The sequence below is a fragment of the Elephas maximus genome, chromosome 17 (genome assembly GCF_024166365.1).
Source record: "Elephas maximus indicus isolate mEleMax1 chromosome 17, mEleMax1 primary haplotype, whole genome shotgun sequence".
Lineage (NCBI taxonomy): Eukaryota > Metazoa > Chordata > Mammalia > Proboscidea > Elephantidae > Elephas > Elephas maximus.
In genome coordinates, this window is record NC_064835.1 from 22,676,002 (window position 1) to 22,703,459 (window position 27,458).

General features: G+C 37.2%; 2 protein-coding genes across 2 annotated transcripts in view; both read right to left on the bottom strand.

The window, feature by feature from the left end:
- Nucleotides 1-27,458, bottom strand: part of LOC126060636 (olfactory receptor 150-like) — an 881,095-nt gene that overhangs the window by 568,163 nt on the left and 285,474 nt on the right. The window lies entirely within an intron of this gene.
- Nucleotides 20,352-27,458, bottom strand: part of LOC126060934 (olfactory receptor 150-like) — an 87,691-nt gene continuing 80,584 nt past the window's right edge. Inside the window, exons 2-3 of the mRNA XM_049857331.1 lie at nt 24,339-24,368; nt 20,352-21,319 (exon numbers count right to left, since the gene is read on the bottom strand). Coding sequence (XP_049713288.1) covers nt 20,352-21,302 — 951 coding nt within the window. The 5' untranslated portion in view covers nt 21,303-21,319; nt 24,339-24,368. The remainder of the gene's footprint in view (nt 21,320-24,338; nt 24,369-27,458) is intronic.

A 27,458-nucleotide genomic window follows, 5' to 3' on the forward strand; every position in this document is an offset into this window, starting at 1 on the left:
TATAAAAATAAAATAAACATTACTTCAAACCAAACCAAACACACTGTCTTCGAGTCAATTCCAACTCATAGCGATGCTGCAGGACAGGGTAGAACTGCCCCATAGAGTTTTTAAGGCTGTAAATCTTTACAGAAGCAGACTGCTGCATCTTTCTCCCTTTGGGCAGCTGGTGGGTTCAAACTGCCAACTCCCAGCGGATGTAAGTGAGGTATCCAGTAATGTGTAGTCTGAGATTGGCTTTCCTCTGACTCCAAGATAGTTTGCCATATGCAGACAGCAACACTTCCAAGCTCTGGGTCAGTTCTATACTTTCCTATGAGGAATTTAAAAATGTCTAGAGGAAAAGCAGTTTGTATTTGGTTATCAACTGAAAAGCTGGTGATTTAAACCCACTAAGTGGTGCCATGGAAGAAATGCTTGGCAATCTGTGTCCATAAATATTATAGCCAAAAAAGTCTATGTACCTCAGTTCTAGTCTGTAACAGAGGGGGTGACCACAAATCACAATCAAATTGAGGGCAACAGGTTTACAGCATAAAACTGTCCATTCATGATCAAGCCCAACTTGCTGCTACTCTTTTAAACCCCCAAATTATGACTTACCAGTTACCCTTTAAAAAATCTCAAATTTTAAATTTTTTTTTAAAATCAGTTCCTTTCTTTGACCCCTATTAAAGGAGCTGAGCTGCAGTATCCTCCCATGTCCCTGACTCTAATTCTTTGGGCAGTCGACTGTTTTTCCTGTATTCTTTGCCTCACAAGGCTGACCCATTAATAATAACCCCCATCAGAGAAGCCCCAGTATCTATTGTGCACTCTTGGTAACTCTCACGGCAGATGTGGGGCTATGATCTATTTTCATATTTTTACATAAATAACAGGCACCTTCTACATTTTTTGCCACCCATACCCTCCCCACCTCGAGGTATTTGGTAACTATGTTACACAAATTGACATAGAGGCACTTATGAAAATACCTTGGGGAAAGAGAGTGGCCGGCAAAAAAAACATAAAAGGCACAAGTTATTTGTGTAAAAATACGGTACATGTGACCATACCACTTGAAAACTGACCCTGGCACATGCTCTCAATTTCTGTTGCTTTCTGTTCTGCTGCCCTGTTTTTCACCACCTGTCTGTTTGAATGCTCTGTGACCGCTATTTGTGGAAAAAAAAAATGTTTTTTTTTATTTTGGATTCACAAAATCACCTGCCCTGTGTCAGTGGTCTTAGCCTACGTTGACTTACCCACCTAGAGATCAATGAATCCTGAGCAAAACAGTTGAAATATGAAAAAAAGATAGTTTTCTGTCTTTGAATGCATTATAGGAAAAAATGAGTAACCATTTAACAGGTATCTTTATGAAATTCCAATATGGTTGTAAGAAGGCTGAGACTTCATGAAGATTAAAAAGTTCTAGGACAGATGGGATTCAGATACTCACCTTTTCCTGTGTGGAATGCTTAGCCAGGGTGCTCTGTATGCTCTACACCAAGTGCTCTCTGAAGGAAATACCTCTTAGTAATGTCGGGGGTGGCAGTCCAAAATAGAGACCCCTTGGTTCTCTTTTACTGAGGGCTTAGAACGCAAATGTCAGTTTCTGAGTTTCTCATGTAAATGTTACGAATCAAAGTTGTGATTCCCTAGTGTAGTTCCCTCATAGCGCTACCCGAGACACTTGCCAAAGTGGCATGTTTTTATCTAGGGTTTCAATATACAAGAGGTCTCATCAAAAACATAGAGAAGGTCCTCCAAGATTTCTGTTCACCAGGGATGAGCTACTGGGAAAAAGAAGCAATTAATACTTTCTTTTCTCATCTTTCTTATGATACTTTCGTTGGCTCCCTAGTGTAAAATATTCTCTCTCGGTGTTGAAATAGTAGACAGTTGGTACATTATTGACTCAAAATTAAGGCCTAGCAGACATTGTTCTAGGAGGTCCTTATGACAACAGCTTCCAACATGAATATAATTTCTGAACTATTTGAAACCATAGTTTTAATTTTTTTTCTATTTATTTAAGGTTCAGAGAAATGTTCATTGGATTTGTTGGTGTTGCTCTCTGTAGTTTTGAAGACTATCTTTTTGTGCATAAACTTTTGTTTATAATACCCAGGATTTACTGAACACTTACTAAGCACCACACACACAATTCTAAACCTGTTACATTTAGTTACACATTTAATCCTCACACAGCCCAATGTGGAGATAATATTATATTGAATCAAGTAGCAATTTCATATGACTTCACTTCATATATTATGCCCATTTAAAAAACAATGGAACTGAGGCACAGAAAGGTAATTTGCATACACTTACCCAGGTAGTCAGATGAACTTCAGCTTTCTCATAAAATGATTACACTTAGTATGCCACAGTTTTAAAGCATTCATTCATTTAACAAATGGGTAAAACATCATTTTGCATGTTAGAATATCAAAAACCAGTTTCCATCGAGTAGATGACCACTCAGAGTGACCCTATAGGACAGAGTCGAACTGCCCCATATGGTTTCCAAGGAACAGCTGGTGGATTCGGACTGCCAAACTTTTGGTTAGCAGCCGAGCTCTTAACCCCTATGCCACCAGGGCTCAGTGTGTTAGAATATACACTTAGAATACAAAATTGTATTTTTAAACAAATTTGTCTTCAGCTGAGCTTAATACATATTTGGTAAACAGCTACATAGCACTTACCCTGGTGGTGCAGTGGTTAAAGCAAGCAACCGCTAACCAAAAGGTCAGTAGTTCTAAACCACCAGTTTCGAAGGGAGATAGATGTGACAGTCTGCTTCCTTAGAGATTTAGGGCCATGAAAGAACTATGAGTCAGATCTACCTGATAGCAGTGAGTTTGGTTATATTGGTTTTATACATCAAATAATGTTTGAAGCACTCTACAGCTTTAGTCCTCACATGTTTATCTATCCTCTTTCATGAATGAGGAAAATGAAGCACAAAAAGGTTAATCAACTTTTGAGCATGTAGGCACTATCAATCATTATTTTAAGACAACGGGTATAAACCAAAATTGTGCATAATAAGCTGAGATACATGGTTACCTATTTAGAAAAAGGAAACCTTGGTGGCGTAGTGTTTAAGAGTTCAGTTGCCAACCAAAATGTCAGTAGTTCTACTCCACCAGGTGCTCCTTGGAAGCCCTGTGGGGCAGTTCTATTCTATCTTATAGGGTTGCTATGAATCAGAATCGACTCAACGGCAACAGGTTTTATTTAGGAAAAAAAAAATGAATTTATGTTATAGCTCAAAACTCATGAAATCATTCATTCATTTCCCCATTAAAATTAGTTATTTTCCTGTTATGCACAAAGGTTTGTGATAGGTACTAAAGTGATAATGGCAAAAAAAACTAAATACAATATTTGTCCAGTACTGTGTGCTCTCCAATATGGCAACCACTAACTACGTGTGGCTATCTAAAATTTAACTAAATTAAATTAGGCTAAATATTTACTCTCACAGTCACACTAGCACAATTTCAGGTGCTCAACAGCCACACATGACCAGTGGCTACTGTATTGGGAAATGCAGAGAGAACATTGCCATCACTGCTGGAAGTTCTATTGGTCAATGCTAGTCTAGTGGAAGAGAGAGAAATGATGAAATAATCAATTTAACATAAAATCATAACAGTGGTACTTGCTGTGGAAGACAGGTTCATTTTGGAATGAGACCCTACCATTTTTGGCTTCAAGCATCCAAGCATAGCTAGAGGACATCATTCAACTGATAGAACTCAGGAATTTTTTTTTTTAATTGTGCTTTACATGAAGGTTTTCAGAGCAAATTAGTTTCTCATCAAATGATTAATGCACATATTGTTTTGTGACTTTGGGTGCGATCCCAGAGATCTGTCAATACTCTGCTCTTCACGACCTTAAGTTCTCCATTCCCATTTGTCCAGCTTTCCTGTCCCTTTTTGCCATCTCCTCTTTTTCCCTGGCTGATGGACCCATCGAGTCTTGTGTGAACGGTTGAGCTATCTGTATTATTGTTTGTTTTACAGGCCTGTCTGATCTTTGGCTGATGGAAACCTGGTGGTGCAGTGGCTAAGAGCTCAGTCTGTTAACCAAAATCGGCAGTTCAAATCCATCAGGCGCTCAGTGGAAACCCTGTAAGGGCAGTTCTGTCCTGTAGGGTCACTATGATTCTGAATCAACTGGATCACAAGGGGTTTAGTTTTTGGTTTTGGTAATCTTTGGCTGAAGGGTAGACCACAGGAGTGACTTCAGTACTCAGTTAAGATGGTTTCTGAGGGCCATAATCTCAGCATTTCTCCTGTCTCTGTTAGATGAGTAAGTCTCTGTGTGTGTGTGTGTGTGTGTGATTTTGAACTTTATTCTACATCTTTCTCCAGCTCTGTCCAAGGTCCCTTTATTGTGATTCCTGTCAAAGCAGTCAGTGGTGGTAGCCTAGATGTGCTAGACTCAGTCCGGTGCAGGCTGTGTTAGTTGTGGTTCATTAGTCTTTTGGCCTAATCTTTCCTTCATGTCTTTGGTTTTCTTCATTCTCCCTTGCTCCAGGCGGCGTGGGACCAGTCGAGTATCTTAGATGGTCCCCATGAGCTTTTAAGAACCTGGATGCTACTCACTGAAGTAGGATGCAGAACATTTTCTTTATAAACTATATCAATTGACCTCAGTGTCCAATGAGACTATTGTCCCCAGGCCCAAGCCACAGCTACTCAATCCCTCAAAGTGTTTAAATGTGTCTAGGAAACTTCTATCCTTTTGCTTTGGTCCAGTTGTGCTCACTTGCCATGTATTGTGTATTGTCCTTCACTTTACCGAAATTGACACGTCCAATAAATCTAGTTTATGGTGGGTAATAAATCTAGTTAGTGATTTCCCGTCTCCTTCCCTCTCCACCCTTGTAACCATCAAAGAATGCTTTTTTCTGTGTAAACCATTTTTTGGGATCTTAGAATAGTGGTCTCATATAATATTTGTCCTTTTGTGACAGACTTATTTCACTCAGTGTATTGCCCTCCAGATTCATCTATGTTCTGAGATGTTTCACAGATTCATCATTGTTCTTTATCATTGCATAGTATTCCTTTGTGTGTATGTATCATAATTTTTTATCCATTCATATGTTGATGGGCATTTAGGTTGTTTCTATCTTTCTGATATTATGAATAGTGCTTCAGTGAACATGGGTGTGAATATGACTATTTGTGCAACAGCTCTTATTTCTCTGGGATGTGTTCCTAGGAATGGCATAGCTGGATTGTTTGGTATTTCTGCTTTTAGCTTTTTATGGAAGTGCCATATCGTTTTCCAAAGTGGCTGTACCATTTTACGTTTGCACCAGCAGTGCATAAGACTTCCAATCTCCCCACAACATTTCCAACTTTTTTTATTTTATGTTTTTTAAGATTAGTGTCAATATTGTTGGGGTGAGTTGGTATTTCAATATAGTTTTGGTTTGTATTTTTATAATTGTTAACAATTGCAAGCAATTCCTCGTGTATCTGTTATCCTCCAGAATGTCTTCCTTGGTGAAGTGTCTGTTCAGATCATTTGCCCAATTTTTAGTCAGATTGTCTTTTTGTTGTTGAGGTGTTGCAGTATCATGTAGATTTTAGAGATTAGACCCTTGTCTGATATGTCATAGCCAAAAAATTATTCCCAGTGTAGGTTTTCATTTTACTCTTTTGGTGACTACTTTCGATGAGCATAAGTGTTTGATTTTTAGGAGCTCCCAGTTATCTAGTTTCTCTTCTGGTGTTTGTACATTTTTAGTTATGGTTTGTGTACTGTTTATACCTTGTATTGGAGCCCCTAGCTTTGTCCCCATTTTGTCTTCCATGATCTTTATTGTTTTAGTTTTTATATTTAGATCTTTGATCCATTTTGAGTTAGTTTTTGTGTACAGTGTAAAGTATGGGTCCTGTTTCATTTTTTTGTAGATGTATACCCAGTTATGCCTGAACCATTTGTTAAAGAGACTGTCTTTTCCCCATGTAACAGACATCAGCCCTATGTCAAATACCAGCTGCTCACAGATGGATGGATTTATGTCTGGGTTCTCAATTCTGTTCCACTGCTCTATGTGTCTGTTACTGTAACAGTATCAAGCTGTTTTGATTACCATCATTGCATGACAGGTTGTAAAATCAGGTAGTGTGAGCTCTCCCACTTCGTTCTTCTTCTTCAGTAATGGTTTACTTATCTGAGACCTCTTCCCTCTCCATATAAAGTTTGTGATTTGTTTCTCCATCTCCTTAAAAAGTACTGTTGGAATTTGGAATCTGGATTGCATTGTATCTGTAGAGAGCTTTGAGCAGAACTGTCATTTTCACAATGTTGGGTCTTCCTATCCATGAACATGATATGGTTTTCCACTTATGTAGGTCTCTTTTGATTTCTTTCAGTAGTGTTTTGTACTTTTCTTTGTATAGGATTTTTATGTCCCTGGTTAGAATTATCCCTAAGTACTTTATTTTCTTGGGGGCTTTTGTAACTGTATTGATTTGGAGATTTCCTTTTCGAAGTTCTCTTTGTTAATGTAGAGGAATCTTACTGATTTTTCTCCGTTAATCTTGTGTCCTGCTTCTTTGCTCAAATCTTCTATTTGTTGCAGTAGTTTTCTTGTAGATCCTTTGGGTTTTCTGTGTATAAGATCCTATCATCATCAAATGGGAATATTTTTACCTTTTCCTTGCCAATTTGGATGCCCTTTATTTCCCTTGCTTGCTTTATTGCTCTAGCTAGGACCTCCAGCACAATATTGAATAAGAGTAGTGATAAAGGCCATCCTTGTCTGGTTCCCATTCTCAAGGGGACTGTCTTCAGTCTCTCTCCGTTTACAGAGATATTGGCTTTGGCTTTATACAAATGTCCTTTATTTTGTTGAGGTATTTAACTTCTATTCCTATTTTGCTGAGAGTTTTTATCAGGGGTCAGTGTTGGTCTTTGTCACAGGCGTTTTCTGTATCAATTAATAAGATCATGTGGCTCTTTTGTTTTATTTATGTAGGTGATTATGTTGATTGATTTTCTGATGTTGAGCAATCCCTGCATACCTGGTATGAATTCCATTTGGTCATGATGAATGATTTTTTTTTTTTTGATATGCTGTTGAATTCTATTTTCTAGAATTTTGTTGAGAGTTTTTGTGTTTATGTACATGAGGTATATTGATCTGTAATTTTCTTTTTTTTTTGGAAGTGTCTTTGCCTGGCTTTGGTATCATGGTTATACTGGCTTCAGAAAATGAGTTCGGGAGTCTTCCTTCCTTTTCTGTCCTCTGACATACTAGTCTTGGTGTTTGCTCTTCTCTGAAAGTTTAGTAGAATTCTCCTGTGAAGCTGTCGGGGCCAAGATTATTTTTGTCATTTTGGTAGACTTTTTTTTTTCCTTAATCCCTTCCTTTCTTATAGGTTTGTTTAGTTTTTCTGCCTCAGTTTGTGTTAGTTTAGGTTGATAGTGTGATTCTAGAAATTTGTCCATTTCCTCTAAAACAGAGTCTATCCTGGAGAATGTTCCATGTGAGCTGAAAAAAATGTAGAATTTGCTGCTGTTGAGTAGACAGTTCTGTATATGTCTATGGGTCAATTTGGTTGATTGCAACATTTAGATCTTCCATATTTTTATTGAATTTATTACTAGATGTTCTGTCTTTCACTGAAAAGTGTACGTTGGAAGTCTCCTACTGCTGTTATGGAACTGTTTATTTCTTTTGTAAGTGCTGTTGGAGTTTATGTATTTTGGAGCACTGTCATTGGGTTCATATATATTTATTATTGTTACGTACTGACCCTTTAATAATTATATAGTGTCCTCCTTTACCTTTATGGCAGATTTTACTTTAAAGTCCATTTTATCAGAGAATTAATATTTCTACTGATGCTCTATTTTGGTTGTTGTTTGCTTCATACATATTTTTTCCATCCTTTGAGTGTAAGTTTGTGTCTTGTGTCTAAACTGTGTCTCTTGTAGTCAGCATATAGACAGTGTTTTGTTTTGTTTTTAACATATACATACATTCTTCCACTTTCTGTCTCCTTACTGGTGCATCTAAGGTATTTATATTTAGTGTAATCATTGATAAGTATGAGTTTACTGCTGTCATTTTGACGGTTTTTTCTTTGGTGTTGACAGTTTTTTTGTCCTGCTTAATTTTCTGTGCTGAATTCATTTTGTTTATGTATTTTCTTTTCATCTCTTTCATTATTCTTAATTTTGTGTTTGCTGAGTCTTTATGTTTTTCTTATTTTTTATTTTGATGGTTAGGTTTGTTAGCTTCCTCTGTGGTTACCTTGAAGTTTATCCTTTTTTAAGTTTAAATCAGTCTTTTATTTCTTAATATCACCTTAACTTCCTCTCCACATAGAAGTTCTGTGACTACACTGTTTATTCCCCCTCTTTTGTTTTGACATTGTCATTGATTACATATTGATGTCTCTGGTTGCCCCTTTACGGTCTTTTAGCTTTGATTTGATTTTGTGAATTCCCTATCTTGGCTGATAACTGGGTGATCTGTCCTGTGTCCTAGTCTTGAATTGTTTCTTGATGTTGTTATTTCTCTAACCAGGGGACTCCACCCTCTTTGCCCTGCCTTAAATGTTTTAATAACTGACAGATTTGGGGCTTTAATCTGTTTATTTTTAAGTCTTTTTTTTTTTTTTTTTGCAATTTGGAGTGAGAAGGTCACCAACTTAGTAACAGAATGATCCATAAACCCTGTGGAGAATTTTGCTTATCAATAATTATATAAGGAAACTTGGTGGAAAATTGGGTAAAGTGCTAGGCTGCTAACTGGAAGGTCAGCAGTTCAAACCCACCAGCCACTACAAGGGAGAAAAGGCCTATCAATCAGCTTCCATAAAGTTTACAGCCTAGGAAATTCCATGCAGCTAGAGTTCTACTCTGTCCTATAGGGTCACTATGAGTCAGAATCAACTATATGGCACACACAACAGCAATTATATAACTATAGACCCAGAAATCTGAAATAATGTAAAACATAGTTTTCTGTTCTCAAGAATTTGATAATCTTCACAGAGATATCTACAAGCATTCATTAATAGTAAACAATACCAGAAAGTATGTTATTACCATACAATGCGTGATGAACTAGAAAAGTGCCTAATGATACCCGGGAGTGGTCAAAAATGCATGGAGAAATAGACACTCGACTTTTTCATTGAAAGGTGTGTAAAATTTGGAAAGGCAGGATGAAATCAAGAGGCCATTTCAGGATAGAGAAACAGCAGGAATGAAGGCAAAGCCTTAGAAATGAGCTTTGTTGAGATTTCTATGAGCTTACCCCATCCAGCATATTTTATACCTTTCTAGCATATCGTAATAGCTATTAAAATATTAATACATTTTACTTATGCATTATGCATTTTATTTTAATTACATTATTATTCTTCTTAGACAGAATACCTAATCCAAACGTTAAACTCTTGAGAGATCACCATAGAGTTTTCTGTGACTAAACACAAATTTTGTAAGGTGTGGCTGCAATAGCTAAATTAATTTATATTCATCCCTTTTTCCTCAATAATGAATGTCCTGGATCTTAGTTTGGCTCATGGCCATATAGAATAATCATGGCATTTCTCAGGCTCAGTTGCATCTGATTCTTAACCACTGTGCTACCAGGGTTCCAATCCTAACTAATACTGAAGATAAAAGTCAACTCTGTCCCTGTAACACACCGGTGGTCCATGAAAATGCTAATTATTAATGAGGAATTGTTTTCTGTTACACGTTAAAATATACTTGTATCAGAAGGAATGAGAGACAAACTCAGTATGAGAACATTATCCAAGTCTATCATAGGGCTTAGTGTTGGAATTTATTTAATATATCATGTTCTTTCTTATTATTAAAACTTTTGATTATGTGTACCCTTCTGTAATGGTACTTGGAGCTGTGGTTGTGCAATGCTTAAGAACCTGGCTGCTAACCAAAAGGTTGGCAGTTCAAATCTACTGGCTGCTTCTTGGAAACCCTATGGGGCATTTCTACTCTGTCCTATAGGATTTCTATGAATCAAAATTGACTAGGTGGCAACAGGTTTGATTTTGGTTTAGTAATGGTACTTGGCAAGCCCATGCATTTTTGCTTTTGTAATTTGTAAATTTTTTTTTCTCTATCTCGCCCTGTGTTGTGGTAGAGCTTTATTTCCATTTTGGCATCTGTCTAATATCTATCCTAATATTTTAATAACATGCTGTCTACCAGTCCTCAGAATAACTAGAGATGGCTCAGAGACTTTTATCTCATTAACACCTTTAAGAACTTTTAATATATAAATAAATCAGCTTAAATATGAACAATTCTTATACACAGTCATTTCAAACTATCACTCAACAGGGCAAAAAAAAGTGTTTCCCAATGGGTGTTGTTTGTTCAGTGCCTACATTAATACAATAAAAATTACATATAACATAGCCCTCGTGAAACATATCCAAGGAGTATACATATATGAATATACTTCATGTAAAAAAAAATTCACATACATATACATATATGTTACACATAAATATATACAAATATATGGAATCACATACATATAGAGATATACATATTTCCTTTTGCAGGATTAAGACATGAGATACGTAGATAAAGACTGATTACTAAGTACAAGAAGGCCAAGAAAGAAGTTTCTTTTTAGTTTCCAAAGAGGGAAATACCCTCACCTCTATCATTACAACTTGTGATTTTATGTGGTAACGTAAGGGGTGATATCACATCAGTGTATTAATGTTTCCTATTTGATGGCAAGTTATAAAGCAAGCACAGTTTTAGGCATGCCAGTCCAGTCAGATGATTTTAAATTTACACTTTAACCAGAAGTAAATGTTCACACTTGGGTCTAAAAAGACCTAGTAGCCCTGTGCTCTGCCTCTAGGCACAGCATTATAGAGATGAGCAGTCAAGAGGATCATGTCATTTGGAGATGTCCATGCTTGTTTCTCCTTAATACTATTGTTTTGGAAGCTTTGAATCTTTGAAGCATTAGAAAAAAAATACCAGTAGCTCTTATCCGGAAGCGGCTCTAAAAATAAAGTGAAATATCTGATCTTTAAGAGTCTGAAGAAACTTTCTAGGGAGAGATGGGGAAATATATCCAGATGCTCTACCACCAGCAAGAGAAGATGTGGGAGCTCAGCAACTGGCCAGAGGAGCTTGTGGAAACTGAGGCAACAAAAGCTACTGAGAGTTATTAATAGGAATGACACCATGGTAATGGGTTTATTTTTTGTTTGTTTTTAGTTTATTGCCTCTCAAGAGGATGACAAAGAGTTTTCTGATTGCTATTCTAAAAAAGACCAATGGGATCTTATTTGGGAAAGGGGAAGAGGAGGCAATTTATTGATTAGATGTCTTTGCAATATATCATCTGGTCACATTTTCTATTTTACAGTCCTTCTTTGACAAGTAAGGAGTGAGATTACCAAATTTTTACTTGAAGCCTCAACAATTATTGAGTGTCTACAAAACAATTCTACCAAATTTGTTTTCCTGAATGAACATTTAGTTTTGGGGGAAGAAGGGCACAAGTAATTAGTCAAAAAACAAATTTTTGCGATTTTAACATTTGCATGTGAATAAGTAATCCATCTGAGTTCAATACATAGTCAAAGAATGTCACTTCTACATCTGTGATTCTCTAATATGGGTGCAAACAAAAATATAGAGAAATAGTTGAAAATGAATATAGGATTCACAGGGAAATGGTGGTGATAGCACAATAATAAAACTGCAAAAAAAAGAATGTTGCATAACCCAACAGAAAAATGGGCAAAGGATATGAATAGGCACTTCACCAAAGAAGGCATTCAGGCAACTAACAGATACATGTGGATATGTTCTCGATCATTAGCCATCAGAGAAATGCGAATCAAAACTACAGTGAGGTACCATCTCACCCCAACAAGGCTAGCATTAATGCAAAATAACACAAAATAATAAATGTTGGAGAGGTTGTGGAGAGACTGGAATGCTAATACACTGCTGGTGGGAATGTAAAATGGTATAACCACTTAGGAAATCGATTTGGTGCTTCCTTAAAAGACTAGAAATAGAACTACCATATGATCCAGCAATTGCACTCCTTGGAATATATCCTAGAGAAATAAGAGCCTTTACATGAATATATATGCACACCTCTGTTCATTGCAGCACTGTTTACGATAGCAAAAAGATGGAAGCAACCAAGATGCCCATCAAAGGATGAATGGATAAACAAATTACGGTATATTCACCACAATGGAATGCTACGCAATGGTAAAGAACAAATAATCCTTGAAATATCTCATAACATGGATGAATCTGGAAGGAATTATGCTGAGTGAAATTAGTTGAAAAGGAAAAATATTCTATGAGAACACTATTATAAGAACTCAAGAAAAGTTTTAACACAGAAGAAAACATTCTATGGTGGTTACAAAGGTAGAAGGGATAGTAGGCAAGAATTATTTTAGGTGATGGGAAGGACAAAACACAATACAGGGGAAGTCAGCACAACTGCACTAAGCCAAAAGCTAAGAAGTTTCCTGAATATGACCAAACACTTCAACGGACAGAGTAACTGGGGTGGGGGTCTAGGGACCATGGTTTCAGGGCACATCTATGTCAATTGGCATAACAAAGTATATTAAGAAAACGTCCTGCATCCCACCTTGGTTAGTGGGATTTGGGGTCTTAAAACTATCAAGTGGCCATCTAAGACACATCAATTGGTCTCAACCCACCTGGAGCAAAGGAAAATGAAGAACACCAAAGGCGAGGAAAATGTGAGCCCGAGAGACAGAAAGGGCCACATAAACCAGAGACTCCATGAACCTGAGATCAGAAGAACTAGATGGTGCCTGACTACCATTGACTACCCTGACAGGGAACACAACAGAGAATCGCCGATGGAGCAGGAGAACAGTAGGGTGCAGATCTCAAGTGCTAGTAAAAATGTCATAGTTAATGGTCTTACTGAGATGTAAGGACCCCAGAGGACAGGGCCCCCAGGCTCTCTGTTAGCCCAAAACTAAAACCATTCCTGAAGCCAACTTTTCAGACAAAGATTGAACTGTACTATAAGAAATAAAATGATACTGATGAGGAGTGTGCTTCTTGGCTCAAGTAGACACAGGAAACTATGTGGGCAGCTCCTGTCCAGAGGTGAGATGAAAAGGTAGAAAGGGACAGGAGATGGTTGAATGGACATGGGAAATATGAGGTGGAGAAAAAGACTGCACTGTCACATTATAGAGAGAGCCACTAAGGACACATAACAATGTGTGTATAAATTTTTGTATGACAAACTGACTTGAATTGTACACTTTCAATTAAAGCACAGTAAAAAAAGTTCATAAAGAAATAAGTAAAAAAACATATAATGTATTCAGCCATGATTATTCTACCAGTCTCTTCCACCATATTGTTATCCTCTTATGGGGAGTATTATGTCTTATAATTCACCATCTGCCCCATATCCCTTAATAGAGTTCTCTGTAAATAGTAGCTAGTAGGGGTTGAATTTGGTAGATTTCAAATGATTAAAAATTATTTTGAATTACAATATCTTATAGATGGCTTGGAGACAGCAGTCGATATCAAACCACATAAAGTTGCAGACCATGATTGTTTCTACAACTTCCCAAATTTAAGAATCAAAATCTTCCCCAAATGAAGATACAATCCTGGAATTGACAGATACAGAATATTAAAAACTAATTTACAGAATGCTTCAAGACATCAGGGATGACCTCAAAAATGAAATAAGGCAATCTACAGAAAAAGCCCAGGCACACACTGATAAAGCAGTTGAAGAAATCAAAAAGATTATTCAAGAACATAGTGGAAAAATTAATAAATTACAAGAATCCATAGAGAGACAGCATTCAGAAATCCAAAAGATTAACAGTAAAATTACAGAATTAGACAACTCAATAGGAAGTCAGAGGAGCAGAATCGAACAATTGGAATGCACAGTGGGGGAGATGGAGGATAAAGCAATTGACACCAATAGAGTTGAAAAATCAGATAAAAGAATTTTTAAAAATGAAGAAACCCTAAGAATCATCTGGGACTCTATCAAGAAGATTAACTTGCGTGTGATTGGAGTTCCAGAACAAAGAGGGATAACAGAAAATACAGAGAGAATAGTTGAAGATCTGCTGGCAGAAAACTTCCCTGACATCATGAAAGACGAAAGGATACCTATCCAAGATGCTCATCGAATACCATATAAGATTGATCCAAAATAAAATCACCAAGACATGTTACCATCAAACTTGCCAAAACCAAAGATAAAGAGAAAATTTTAAAAGTGGCCAGGGATAAAAGAAAGGTCTCCTACAAAGGAGAATCAATAAGAATAAGTTCAGACTACTCAGCAGAAACCATGCAGTCAAGAAGGTAATGGGATGACATATACAGAGCACTGAAGGAGAAAAACTGCCAGCCAAGGATCATTTATCCAGCAAAACTCTCTCACAAATATGAAGGTGAAATTAAGACATTTACAGATAAACACAAGCTTAGAGAATTTGCAAAAACCAAACCAAAGTTACAAGAAATACTAAAGGAAATTGGTAAGAAAATCAGTAACATCAGATACCAACACAACACAAGGTCACAGAACAGAACATCCTGATATCAACTCAAATAAAGAAATCACAAACCAAATTAAGATTAATTTTAAAAAGAAAAAAATACTCAAAACAAGGAATCATTGAAGTAATTATGTAAAAGATCACAATAATCAAAAAGAGGGACTAAATACAGGTGGCATAGAACTGCCATATGGAGAGGGATACAAGGCAATATAGGACCATACAAGTTAGGTTTTTACTTAGAAAAATAGGGGTAAATATTAAGGTAACCACAAAGAGGTCTAACAATTCCATAATTCAAAATAAAAACCAAGAAAAACATAACAACTCAGCAAACATAAATTCGACTACTATGAAAATGAGGAACACACAATTTACAAAGAAAAACATCTCAGCACAAAAAAGTAAGTGGAAAAATGAAATTGTCAACAACACACACAAAAAGGAATCAAAATGACAGCACTACACACATACTTATCTATAATTACACGGAATGTAAATGGACTAAATGCACCAGTAAAGAGACAGAGAGTCTTAGGCTGGATAAAGAAAAACAATCCATCTATATGCTGCCTACAAGAGACACACTACAGACTAAGAGACACAAACAACCTAAAACTCAAAGGATGGAAAAAAAATATATCAAGCAAAAAAACAATCAAAAAACAGCAGGAGTAGCAATATTAATTTCTGACAAAATAGACTTCAAAGTTAAATCCATCACAAAGGATAAAGAAGGACACTACATAATGATTAAAGGGACAATACACCAGGAAGATATAACCATGTTAAATATTTATGCACCCAATGACAGAAATTTTTTTTTTTTTTTTTTAATGACAGGGCTGCAAGATACATAAAACAAACCTTAACAGAATTGAAAAGTGAGATGACACCTCCACAATTATAGTAGGAGATTTCAACACACCACTTTCGGAGAAGGATAGGACTTCCACGAAGAAGCTCAATAGAGTCCCAGAAGACCTAGTTGCTACAATGAAACAACTTGACCTCATAGACCTATACAGAACACTCCACCCAACAGCTGCAAAGTGTACTTTTTTTTCTGGTGCACATGGAACATTCTCTAGAATAGATCACATACTAGGTCATAAAACAAACTTTGCAGAATCCAAAACATCAAAATATTATAAAGCATCTTCTCAGACCACAAGGCCATAAAAGTGGAAATCAATAACAGAAAAATCAGGGAAAAGAAATCAAATACTTGGAAACTGAACAATACCCTGTGCAAAAAATACTGGGTTATAGAAGACATGAAGGAGGCAATAAAGAAATTCATAGAATGCAATGAGAATGAAAACACTTCCTATCAAAACCTCTGAGACACAGCAAAAGCAGTGCTCAGAGGTCAATTTATATGGATAAATGCACACATACAAAAAGAAGAAAGAGCCTATAGCAGAGAACTGTCCCTACAACTTGAACAAATAGAAAGTGAGCAACAAAAGAATCCATCAGGCACCAGAAGAAAACAAATAATAAAAATTAGAGCTGAACTAAATGAATTAGAGAACAGAAAAACAACTGAAAGAATTAACAAAGCCAAAAGCTGGTTCTTTGAAAAAATTAACAAAATTGATAAACCATTGCCCAGACTGACTAAAGAAATACAACAAAGGAAACAAATAACCCGAATAAGAAACGAGATGGGCCACATCACAACAGACCCAACTGAAATTATTACGAAAAATTGTATTCTAACAAATTTGCAAACCTAGAAGAAATGGATGAATTCCTGGAAAAAACACTAACTACCTAAACTAACACAATCAGAAGTAGAACAACTAAATAGACCCAGAACAAAAGAAGAGATTGAAACAGTAATCAAAAAACTCCCAACAAAAAAAAGCCCTGGCCCGGTCACCTTCACTGCAGAGTTCTACCGAACTTTCAGAGAAAACACCACTACTACTAAAGGTATTTCAAAGCATAGAAAATGATGGAAAACTACCTAACTCATTCTATGAAGCCACCATATCCCTGATACCAAAACCAGGTAAAGACACCACAAAAAAAAGAAAATTACAGACCTTTGGTTTTTTTATATCCCTCATGAACGTAGATGCAAAAATCCACAACAAAATTCTAGCCAGTAGAATTCAACAACATATCAAAAAAATAATCTACCACGGCCAAGTGGGATTTATACCAGGTGTGCAAGATTGGTTTAATATAGAAAAACCACGAATGTAATCCACCACAAAAATAAAACAAAAGACAAAAACCACATGATCGTATCAATTGGTGCCGAAAAGGCATTTCACAAAGTCTAACACCCATTCATGATAAAAACTCTCAGCAAAATAGGAAATGAAGGAAAATTCCTCAATATAGTAAAGGGCATCTACACAAAGCCAACAGCCAACATCATTCTAAATGGAGAGAGTCTAAAAGCATTTCCCTTGACAACGGGAACCAGACAAGGATGCCCTTTATCACTGCTCTTATTCAAAATTGTTCTAGAGATCCTAGCCAGAGCAATTAGGCTAGAAAAAGAAATAAGGGGCATCTGGACTGGCAAGGAAGAAGTAAAATTATCTCTATTTGCAGATGACATGATCTTATACACAGAAAACCCTAAGGAATCCTCCAGAAAACTACTGAAACTAATAGAAGAGTTTGGCAGAGTCTCAGGTTATAAGATAAACATACAAAAATCACTTGGATTCCTCTACATCAACAAAAAGAACATCAAAGAGGAAATCACCAAATCCATGCCATTCACAGTAGCCCCCAAGAAGATAAAATACTTAGGAATAAATCTTACCAAAGATGTAAAAGACCTATACAAAGAAAACTACAAAGTACTAGTGCAAGAAACTAAAAGGGACCTACATAAGTGGAAAAACATACCTTGCTCTTGGATAGGAAGACTTAACATAGTAAAAATGTCTATTTTACCAAAAGCCATCGATACATACAATGCACTTCTGATCCAAATTCCAATGACATTTTTTAAAGCGATGGAGAAACAAATCACCAACTTCATATGGAAAGGAAAGAAGCCCCGGATGAGTAAAGCATTACTAAAAAAGAACAACAAACTGGGAGGCCTCACTCTACCTGATTTTAGAACATATTATACAGCCACTGTAGTCAAAACAGCCTGGTATTGGTACAACAACAGGCACATAGACCAATGGAACAGAATTGAGAACCCAGTTATAAATCCATCCACATATGAGCAGCTGATATTTGAAAAAGGCCCAGTGTCAGTTAATTGGGGAAAAGATAGCCTTTTTAACAAATGGTGCTGGCATCACTGGATATCCATTTGCAAAAAAATGAAACAGGACCCATACCTCACACCAAGCACGAAAACTAACTCCAAGTGGATCAAAGACCTAACCATAAAGACTAAAACGATAAAGACCATGGAAGAAAAAATAGGGACAACGTTAGGAGCCCTAATACAAGAAATAAACAGAATACAAAACATTACCAAAAATGATGAAGAGAAACCAGATAACTGGGAGCTCCTAAAAATTAAACACCTATGCTCATCTAAAGACTTCACCAAAAGATTAAAAAGACCACCTACAGAGTGGGAAAGAATTTTTAGCTATGACATCTCCAACCAGCACCTGATCTCTAAAATCTATATGATTCTGTCAAAACTCAACCACAAAAAGACAAACAACCCAACCAAAAAGTGGGCAAAGGATATGAACATGCACTTCTCTAAAGAAGATATTCAGGCAGCTAACAGATACATGAGAAAATGCTCTCGATCATTAGCCATTAGAGAAATGCAAATTAAAACTACCATGAGATTCCATCTCACTCCAACAAGGCTGGCAGTAATCCAAAAAACACAAAATAATAAATGTTGGAGAGGCTGCAGAGAGATTGGAACTCTTATACACTGCTGGTGGGAATGTAAAATGGTACAACCAATTTGGAAATCTATCTGGCGTTTTCTTAAAAAGTTAGAAATAGAACTACCATAAAAAAAACCCAAAAATCCCACTCCTCAGAATATACCCTAGAGAAATAAAAGCCTTTACACGAATAGATATATGCACACCCATGTTTATTGCAGCACTGTTTACAATAGCAAAACCTGTAAGCAACCAAGGTGTCCATCAATAGATGAATGGATAAATAAATTATGATACATTCACACAATGGAATACCACACATCTATAAAGAACAGTGACGAATCTATGAGACATTTCATAACATGGAGGAAACTAGAAGGCATTATGCTGAGTGAAATTAGTGAGATGCAAAAGGACAAATACTATAAGACCACTATTATAAGATCTTGAGAAATAGTATAAACTGAGAAGAACACATTCTTTTGTGGTTACGAGAGGCGGGAGGGAGGGAGGGTGGGAGACGGTTATTTACTGATTAGCTTGTAGATAAGAACTACTTTAGGTGAAGGGAAGGACAATACTCAATACACAGAAGGTCAGCTCAACTGGACTGGACCAAAAGCAAAGAAGTTTCTGGGATAAACTGAATGCTTCGAAGGTCTGCAGGGCAAGGGCGGAGGTTTGGGGACTATGGCTTAAGGGGACTTCTTGGTCAATTGGCATAATAAACTCTATTATGAAAACATTCTGCATCCCACTTTGAAGTGTGGTGTCTGGGGTCTTAAATGCTAACAAGCGGCCATCTAAGATGCATCAATTGGTCTCAACCCACCTGGATCAAAGGAGAATGAAGAACACCAAGGTCACACGATAACTATGAGCCCGAGACAGAAAGGGCCACATGAACTAGAGACTTATATCATTCTGAGACCAGAAGAACTAGATGGTGCCCAGCCACGACCGATGACTGCCCTGACAGGGAGCACAACAGAGAATTCCTGAGGGAACAGGAGAACAGTGGGATGCAGACCCCAAATTCTCATAAAAAGATCAGACTTAATGGTCTGCCTGAGACTAGAAGAATGTCAGTGGTCATGGTCCCCAAACCTTCTGTTGGCCCAGGACAGGAACCATTCCTGAAGACAACTCATCAGACATAGAAGGGACTGGACAATGGGTTGGAGAGAGATGCTGATGAAGACTAAGCTACTTGTATCAGGTGACACTTGAGACTGTATTGGCATCTCCTGTCTGAAGGGGAGATGGGAGGGTAGAGATGGTTAGAAACTGGCAAAAACGGTCACGAAAGGAGAGACTGGAAGAAGGGAACAGGCTGACTCATTAGAGGGAGAGTAAATGCGAGTATGTAGTAAGGTGTATATAAGCTTATATGTGACAGACTGACTTGATTTGTAACTTTCACTTAAAGCACAATTAAAATTATTAAAAAAAAATTATTTTCAGATCACTTTTTTTCCAGAAGAGTTTGTTTGCACATTTCTAAGTAATAAAGGTCAAATATACAAACTGTTAAGAATATCAAAAGATACAACCCAAACAGATCATTCTATGAATTGAGATAAGTAAATCTTTAAAAAATATATATATATATATTTTTTTTAAAGAAAGTGCTAAATCCCATGTATATAAATTATAATATCCCCACCTGAAGTCCTTTGTAGATTTTTACAAAAATGATTAGAGTTAATATGGGTTACTATGGCTGACGCCCGGGACTTCCTAGAATTGACACTGTCCTCCATGTGACCGTATGAATCCAGTCTTATCCTTTGGATATTTCTTCCAAATAAAAAAATAACTTTTTTTTTTCCAAATAAGTAATGCAATAATCTCACTGCTTCTGTATATACGTTCCTATCTCTACAATTCTTTCCTACTAAATCTTCTCCAAGAATTAGAGGTCTTTGCCATTACAAAATAGTCTTTTCTTAATGATTTTATTTAGAGCAACTTTGACATCCTTATTCCTCAGGCTGTAGATCAGCAGATTCAGCATTGGCACAATAATGGTATAAAACACAGAAGAAACTTTGCCTTGGTCCATGGAGCTAACACTTGATGGCTGCAGGTACATGAATGCTGCAGAACCGTAGAAGATTGTAACAGCCGAGATGTGGGAGCTGCATGTGCTAAAGGCTTTGGACCTGCCCTCAGTGGAGCGGATGCGCAGAATGCTGGCAATGATGGAGACATAGGAGGCAAGGATGGTCAAGATTGATGCAAGAATATTAAATGTACTGAAGCACAAAATTACTACTTCATTGATATAAGTGCTGGAGCAGGACAGCTCCAGCAGTGGAAAAAGATCACAGAAGTAATGGTTGATTATTTTATCCCTGCAGAAAACCACTCTTAGCATGCAAACTGTATGAGCTGTGGCACCAATCAAGCCCATCATATATACCTCAACTACCAGCCAGGAGCAGACCTGATAAGACATGGTGACATTGTAAAGCAATGGGTTACAGATGGCAACATAACGATCATATGCCATCACAGCCAACATATAACCTTCTGATATAATAAAAAATGCAAAGAGGTAGAGCTGAGTCATGCATTCACGGTAGGAGATGCTGTTCTTCTCTGTCACAAAGTTCTCCAGCATTTTGGGGATAATGACAGTGGAATAGCAGAGATCAGTGAAGGACAAACTGCTGAGGAAATAGTACATGGGGGTATGCAGGTGAGAACTGAGCCCAATCAGTGTGATCATGCCCAGATTCCCCACCACTGTGATCACATAGACTCCTAGGAAGAAGAGAAAGAGAGGCAACTGGAGCTCTGGCTTTTCTGTTAGCCCAGCGAGGATGAATTCAGTCACTGTGGAGTGATTTTCTGCTGCCATTTTCCTCTGGGCAGTTTCTGGAGGAAGAGAAGAAGAAATTTGAGGTAGGTGTTTAAGCAGTATGAAAAAGATGCAAGTCTTATGCAGGTATCTCCAATTCTCTCTTCTGTCCCTGCTTTATGTTGGAAGTTAAGGACCCTGGGGTTCAAGTATTATGGATCATGCAAAAATAAACATCAAATGGAATTATATCTTCTTTTATTTCTGTGCTCTAAGTGTGGGTCATAGTACTGACCAGCCTCTGCACATTCAAAGAACTATTCTGATAACTTAGAATATTGAGTGTTCTGATCCCTGGTGGTATAAACGTTTAGCACTGGGCTGCTAACCAGAAGGTTGTCAGTGCAAACCCACCCAGTGACTTTGCTTGCGAAAGACCTGAAAGTCTGATTCTGTAAAGATTACAGCCTAGAAGACCATATGGCCTATTCTATTCTGTCACATGGGATCGATACAAGTTGAAAATTTACTCATTGGCACCTAACAGCAGTGACAACAACAAAGCACTTTCCATGCCTTATTTGCAATTCTCTCAACTCTTCTGCAGAACAAATCCTACCAGGAAACAGACAGGTTACCATCAAGCTGATTTTGACTAATTTTGACCCCATGTGTATCAGAGTAGAACTGTGCTCCACAGGATTTTCAATGCAGATTTTTTGCAAGTAGATCAACAGGAGTTTCTTCTGAGGCACATTAACCATTTTCTCTATCCAGGGATTCCACAACAATTAGTAGTATACTTATTTTATATATTCGTCTTATAGTGGTTAAATAATGCCCATAGTTAGGCATATTATAAACAAGTGATTGTGTATGAGAGAAGGCCTACTGTCTCTATATGGGTCCATCCCCTTCTCACCTTCTGTTTCTTCTTCTAGCTCCTCATATCTGCTCTCCTGTCTTATCTTTTTGTCATATCAGGGAAACCATTTGCTTCAATTAATATAAGGAAAGTATTAATTTAAAGTACAAAAATAATGTACTGACCACTCATGCAGGCTGATTTCCCTTTAGAGAGAACCTTGTTTACCGGTAACAATTCAAAAGTATGCAAATAGTGGGTCTGGAAAGTAACTGAACAGCTAACATTACATATATCACTCAAATTCAGCTGCACATTCTAGAAGGAAGTGCATTTTCTAATGAGCAGAATCTGGGCATGATCACACTGATTGCACTCACTTGCACACACCCATGTACTATTTCCTCAGCAGTGTGTCCTTCATTGATCTCTGCTATTTCACTGCCATTACCTCCAAAATGCTGGTGAACTTTGTGACAGAGAAGAATAGAATCTCATACCCTGGATGCATGACTCAGCTCTACCTCTTTGCCTTTTTTATTATATCAGAATGTCATATGTTGGCTGTGATGGCATATTTAGTTCTCTATGACTAAATGTAAAACTCAGTCATTCCCAAAACACTATGTGCTGCATACTATTGCATAACTTGACATGGTCCATGATCTTGGGGCTTTTGTTCTGGAGGAGCAGGGCTGGAGAATGGAAATCTTGCATGGTTTTTAGACCGTGTTGTCTTAGGCAGGTTTTCTTAGTGTATTTTGCACTCACTTTCAAACAGATCTTTTATCACTCCCTCAACGCCTTAGGAAAACCCTAGTGGCACAGTGGTTAAGTGCTACGTCTGTTAACCAAAAGGTCCGTAGTTCAAATACGCCAGTTGCTTCGTGGAAACTCTATGGGGCAGTTCTACCCTGTTTCATAGGGTCGCTATGAGTTGGAATAGACTGGATGGCAGCGGGTTTGGTTTTGTTTGTTTGATGGCATTAAAGATCAAAGCAGAAAGGATGTGCGTATCTCTGACATGCAAGTTGTGAAAAAAGTTGATGAATTCCTGACATGGGATACCGTGATGGCTGTTCGATGTTCAAAAGAAAGACATCTAAAAGATATCATCAAAGATTGATGGTGTATCAAAAGCAAGGAAATGTGTTTGAGAAAAGAATATGAGGGTGATATTACTAGTTATTATGGGATGATATTATTCAGTGTTCACCATGTGATTAGAACTGTCCAGGTACCTCATAAATAACATTTGATATATTTTCCCAGCAACCCTATATGGTAAGAGCTTATTATTCTCATTTCATAGATGAAAAAACTGAAACTGGAGAGACTTAAGTGAATTGTTCATGGTGACTCTGTGAATTTTTAATATAAAAGTCAAGGATGGTTTGCTAATAGTACAGATAAATTTGATATACTGATAGGAAATTAAAGTAATAATAAAAGACTTGGACTAATACTGATAACTTCTGGGGGTACTATTCTCCTAAAAGAAAAGCCTGTTGCAAAATACCTGCTAGATTCAAAGAACATAAGAGCTAGAAAAATTGTGATAGCAGTAATTAATATTTTTTGTGTTATTCCATTTAGACTAGCATCTGACTAGATCCTACAGAGATGAGTCCTGCACTTTTCATTTATCCCTGCTGAGATTGCTGTATGAATGGTGGGTGGATAAAGGGACATAACAAAGTTCACAATTTGAAATAAGTCAAAGTCATTATCTTTCCCAAATTGTCAATTCCATCTAAAATTCTCCTATTATAAGAGCAAGGTGTCATTTTGCTACTAAAATGTTCGTTGAAGGTATTTGTGCTTACACTATGTGATAACTGAAAACAAGTAAAAATAAAGCCAACTTTGCATCTTTTGTGGAGTCGTCTGCTTTCATGTTCCAAGATGTTTCAAGTACAATACTAAGACAAAGGTTATTATAAAGTAATCACATGCTTTCTACTTTGTGGATTATTGTTCAAATTAAAGTCATCTAAAATTTTAAATAATTATATTTTGAAAGTTTTTTTTTTTTTTTGTATGTTAACAGGAAATCATTTCCTCTTGTTGAAGCTTCCTATCTACAGGAGTACAGTTTACCCATGATTGTGAAGGAATCCTTCTAGAGTGAGGGCCTGCTAGTCTCTGGATAACATAAGAATGTTGCAAAGTCATGATTTTAAAAGTGATTTGTCTAGAGTTTAGTCATAATACCAGGAAAAACTGCTTACCTTCTCAGGTACACAATTCCTTGACTTGTTCTGAAAAATAAAGTGAGATTTGCGATCATTAAAAATGTTGCTAGCTTATTAGATATGCTTCTGAAAACACTAAAAAATGTCTTAGGGATTGGTAAATGCTACAATTTCAACCTTTTATGATGTTGTATCACTGCAGAGCTTCTCTTTGAGATACCATGAAGGTGTTGACATGATGAATATAATGTCATTTATACACCTTAAGCTGTCCTTAGATATATCATACCTTAAAAAGTATAATAAATGTAACATCAAATAATAAGATTTTTAGGGCTGAAAACAAACTATTTTATGGATTACAAAATTCTCAAAGCCACTTTACATTGAAAAATTGTTAGCTATCACATTGCCAGATGAATACTGTCAATTGTAGTAATGAAGTATAATAAACATTCAAAAGAAAATAATAATTCATTTCATTTCAAAAACACACATATAAGATAATGCAGGTACCACATAACATATAAACATTTTGAGCACTATTAAAATTTAAGTTTTTTTAATCATTCTAGATCCTGTAGTAAAATTTGAGTTCTTTCTTATATATTATATCCTAGTGTTTATTTTTTTAGTGTATAAAAAACCACCTAAAGTTAAAATAATATCTTTTGTAGATTATTTTTTCACAAAGAAAGTCCTAAATTAAGTCACTTGAATCATTTTTCACAAGTAAATAAATTACATTTTAGATATTTCAGTATTTAATTTTGTTTTCAAAAAGATTTAAAAATCTTCTACTAGCTAAGAAAAAGAAAGTTCTGAAATCAAGGAAAAACAAGTTTAAAAATTTAAAACAATACCTCCCTAAGAAATCTGAGTGGTGCAGGGCATGAATTTTAAACAAAAATGTGTTTACAATATAAAACCAAAAAACCTAACCTCTCACCACTGAGTCAACTCTAACTCAAATCTATTAAAAAAAAAAAAAAAAAAAGTAGTAACTATCGAGTTCACTCTGACTCATGGCAATCCCACGTGTGTCAGAGTAGAACAGTGCTCCACAGGGAATTCAATGGCTGACTTTTTTGGTAATAGATCTCCAGAAGACGTGGTGCCAAGATGACAGAGTAGTCAGAGGCTTACTGTGGTCCCTCTTACAAGAAAGACCCCCCCCAAAAACAAGTGAATCAATTATATATGACAGTCTGGGGGTACTGAACATGAAGCATGAAGTTGAGGCATTGTACTGAGCAGCAGGAGAAGGAAGAGACATTTTACAAGCAGTGAGGAGTTGCCAGACCTGACTCTGCAGGAACCAGCAGCCTGCAGGCCAGATCCATTGGTGAGAATGTGGGGATGTGAGCAGTGGCATTCGGGACATGTTTTCCACAGTGGGAGAGACCGAGCAATGGAGAGTCCACTGATGCCTTCAGAGCCTGTGAAAGGCAGTACTCAAAGAGCAAAAGATAAGTATGTGTGTCTAATCTACCCTGTGGATAAAAAACACCCCTTTGGGAAAAAACTCTCCCATTTAACTGGCCTCTACCCACTTTGCATCGGGCCCCAAACTGGCTTCAGTGATAGCTGCTTTCCCTGGGCTGGAAGTAAGAGCTGTGAAGTATCCTGAGCCATTCTCCTGGCCTTGGAAAAGGAACCAATTAACAAACAGGGAAAAAATAATTTGCTGTCTCTCCTAAGCTGGGAACTCAGGGTAGAAGCAGCTCCTTTGCCTAGACACAGGCATAAGGGGTCCATGGACTCTGAATGACTTTCACCACTACGTAGACCTCTGTGGGGCCATTTCAACAGCATACATCCTCAATAGCACAGTATAACAGGGTATATACCTGAAGTCCAACTTCAACCATTTTAGATATATGGTGGAAAGGCAGGTATATGACATCTGACTCTGCTCTACCTAGTAATCAGAGTCCTGACCTATCCACACCAGGGGCCTGAGGACCGGTGGCTCTACCCATTCCACCTAGCCACCCAAGACAGGGTGCAAAGATAAGTGGTGCCTCCTAGTCCTTACAGTCAACAGCATTGAGTGTCCACATTCCAGCTGCAAAACCCATCCACCTACACACTCTAGGGAACAGGGACACCTGTTCCTCACAGACACACAAGGGCAGCTGTCAGATCCCTGGTTTGCTCTGCACATGTCCCCCTACTGCAGCCAGATACCTGTGCCTGCACCAATCACACCTGCTTGTTTAAGAGTATAGGTGAGATTATGCATCACACACTTGGTGACTGACTACCTGGACAACTGAGCTGAATCCATACAAGAAAAGTAAACAGATTCCTGGGCTAATATACCTATAACAACTCTAACTACCTAGTAACAGGACATTACAGCTTCAAAGGCACCAATAAACAAACTAGCCCACATGAGCAGCCTGTCTGGGCACATCAAAACAAAATAAACCAAGAAGCTGGACATAGTAAGCAAACATAAAATAAATAAATACAATAACTTATTGATGGCTTGGAGACAACAGTCAATATCAAATCATATAAAGAGGCAGACCATAATGGCTTCAGCAAGTGCCCAAAACAAAGGATCAAGAAATCTTCCAGATGAAGATAATTTCCTAGAATTACCAGAGGTTGAACATAAAAGATTAATATACAGAACTCTTTAAGAGATCAGGAAGGAGATCAGGCAAAACACAGAACAAGCCAAGGGATACACAGACAAGGCATTAGAGGAACTTAAGAAGATTAGAGAAGAGCATAATGACAAATTTAATAGGGTACAAGAATCCATAGAGAGAAAGCAAACAGAAATCCAGAAGATTAACAATAAAATTCAGAAGTAGACAACTAATAGTCATAGGAGCAGAATTGAGGCAGTGGAAATCAGAATTAGTGAGATTAAGGATAAAGCACTTGACACGAACTTATGTGAGGAAAAATCGGATAAAGTACTTAAAAAAAAATGAAGAAGCCCTGTCTTAGTCATCCAGTGGTGCTGTAACAGAAATACACAAGTGCATGGCTTTAACAAACAGAAATTTATTTTCTCACAGTCTACTAGGCTACAAGTCCAAATTCAGGGCGTCAGCTCCAGGGGAAGAATTTCTGTCTCTGTCAGCTCTGGAGGAAGGGCCTTGTGATGCATCAGTCTTCCCTTGGCCTGGGAGTATC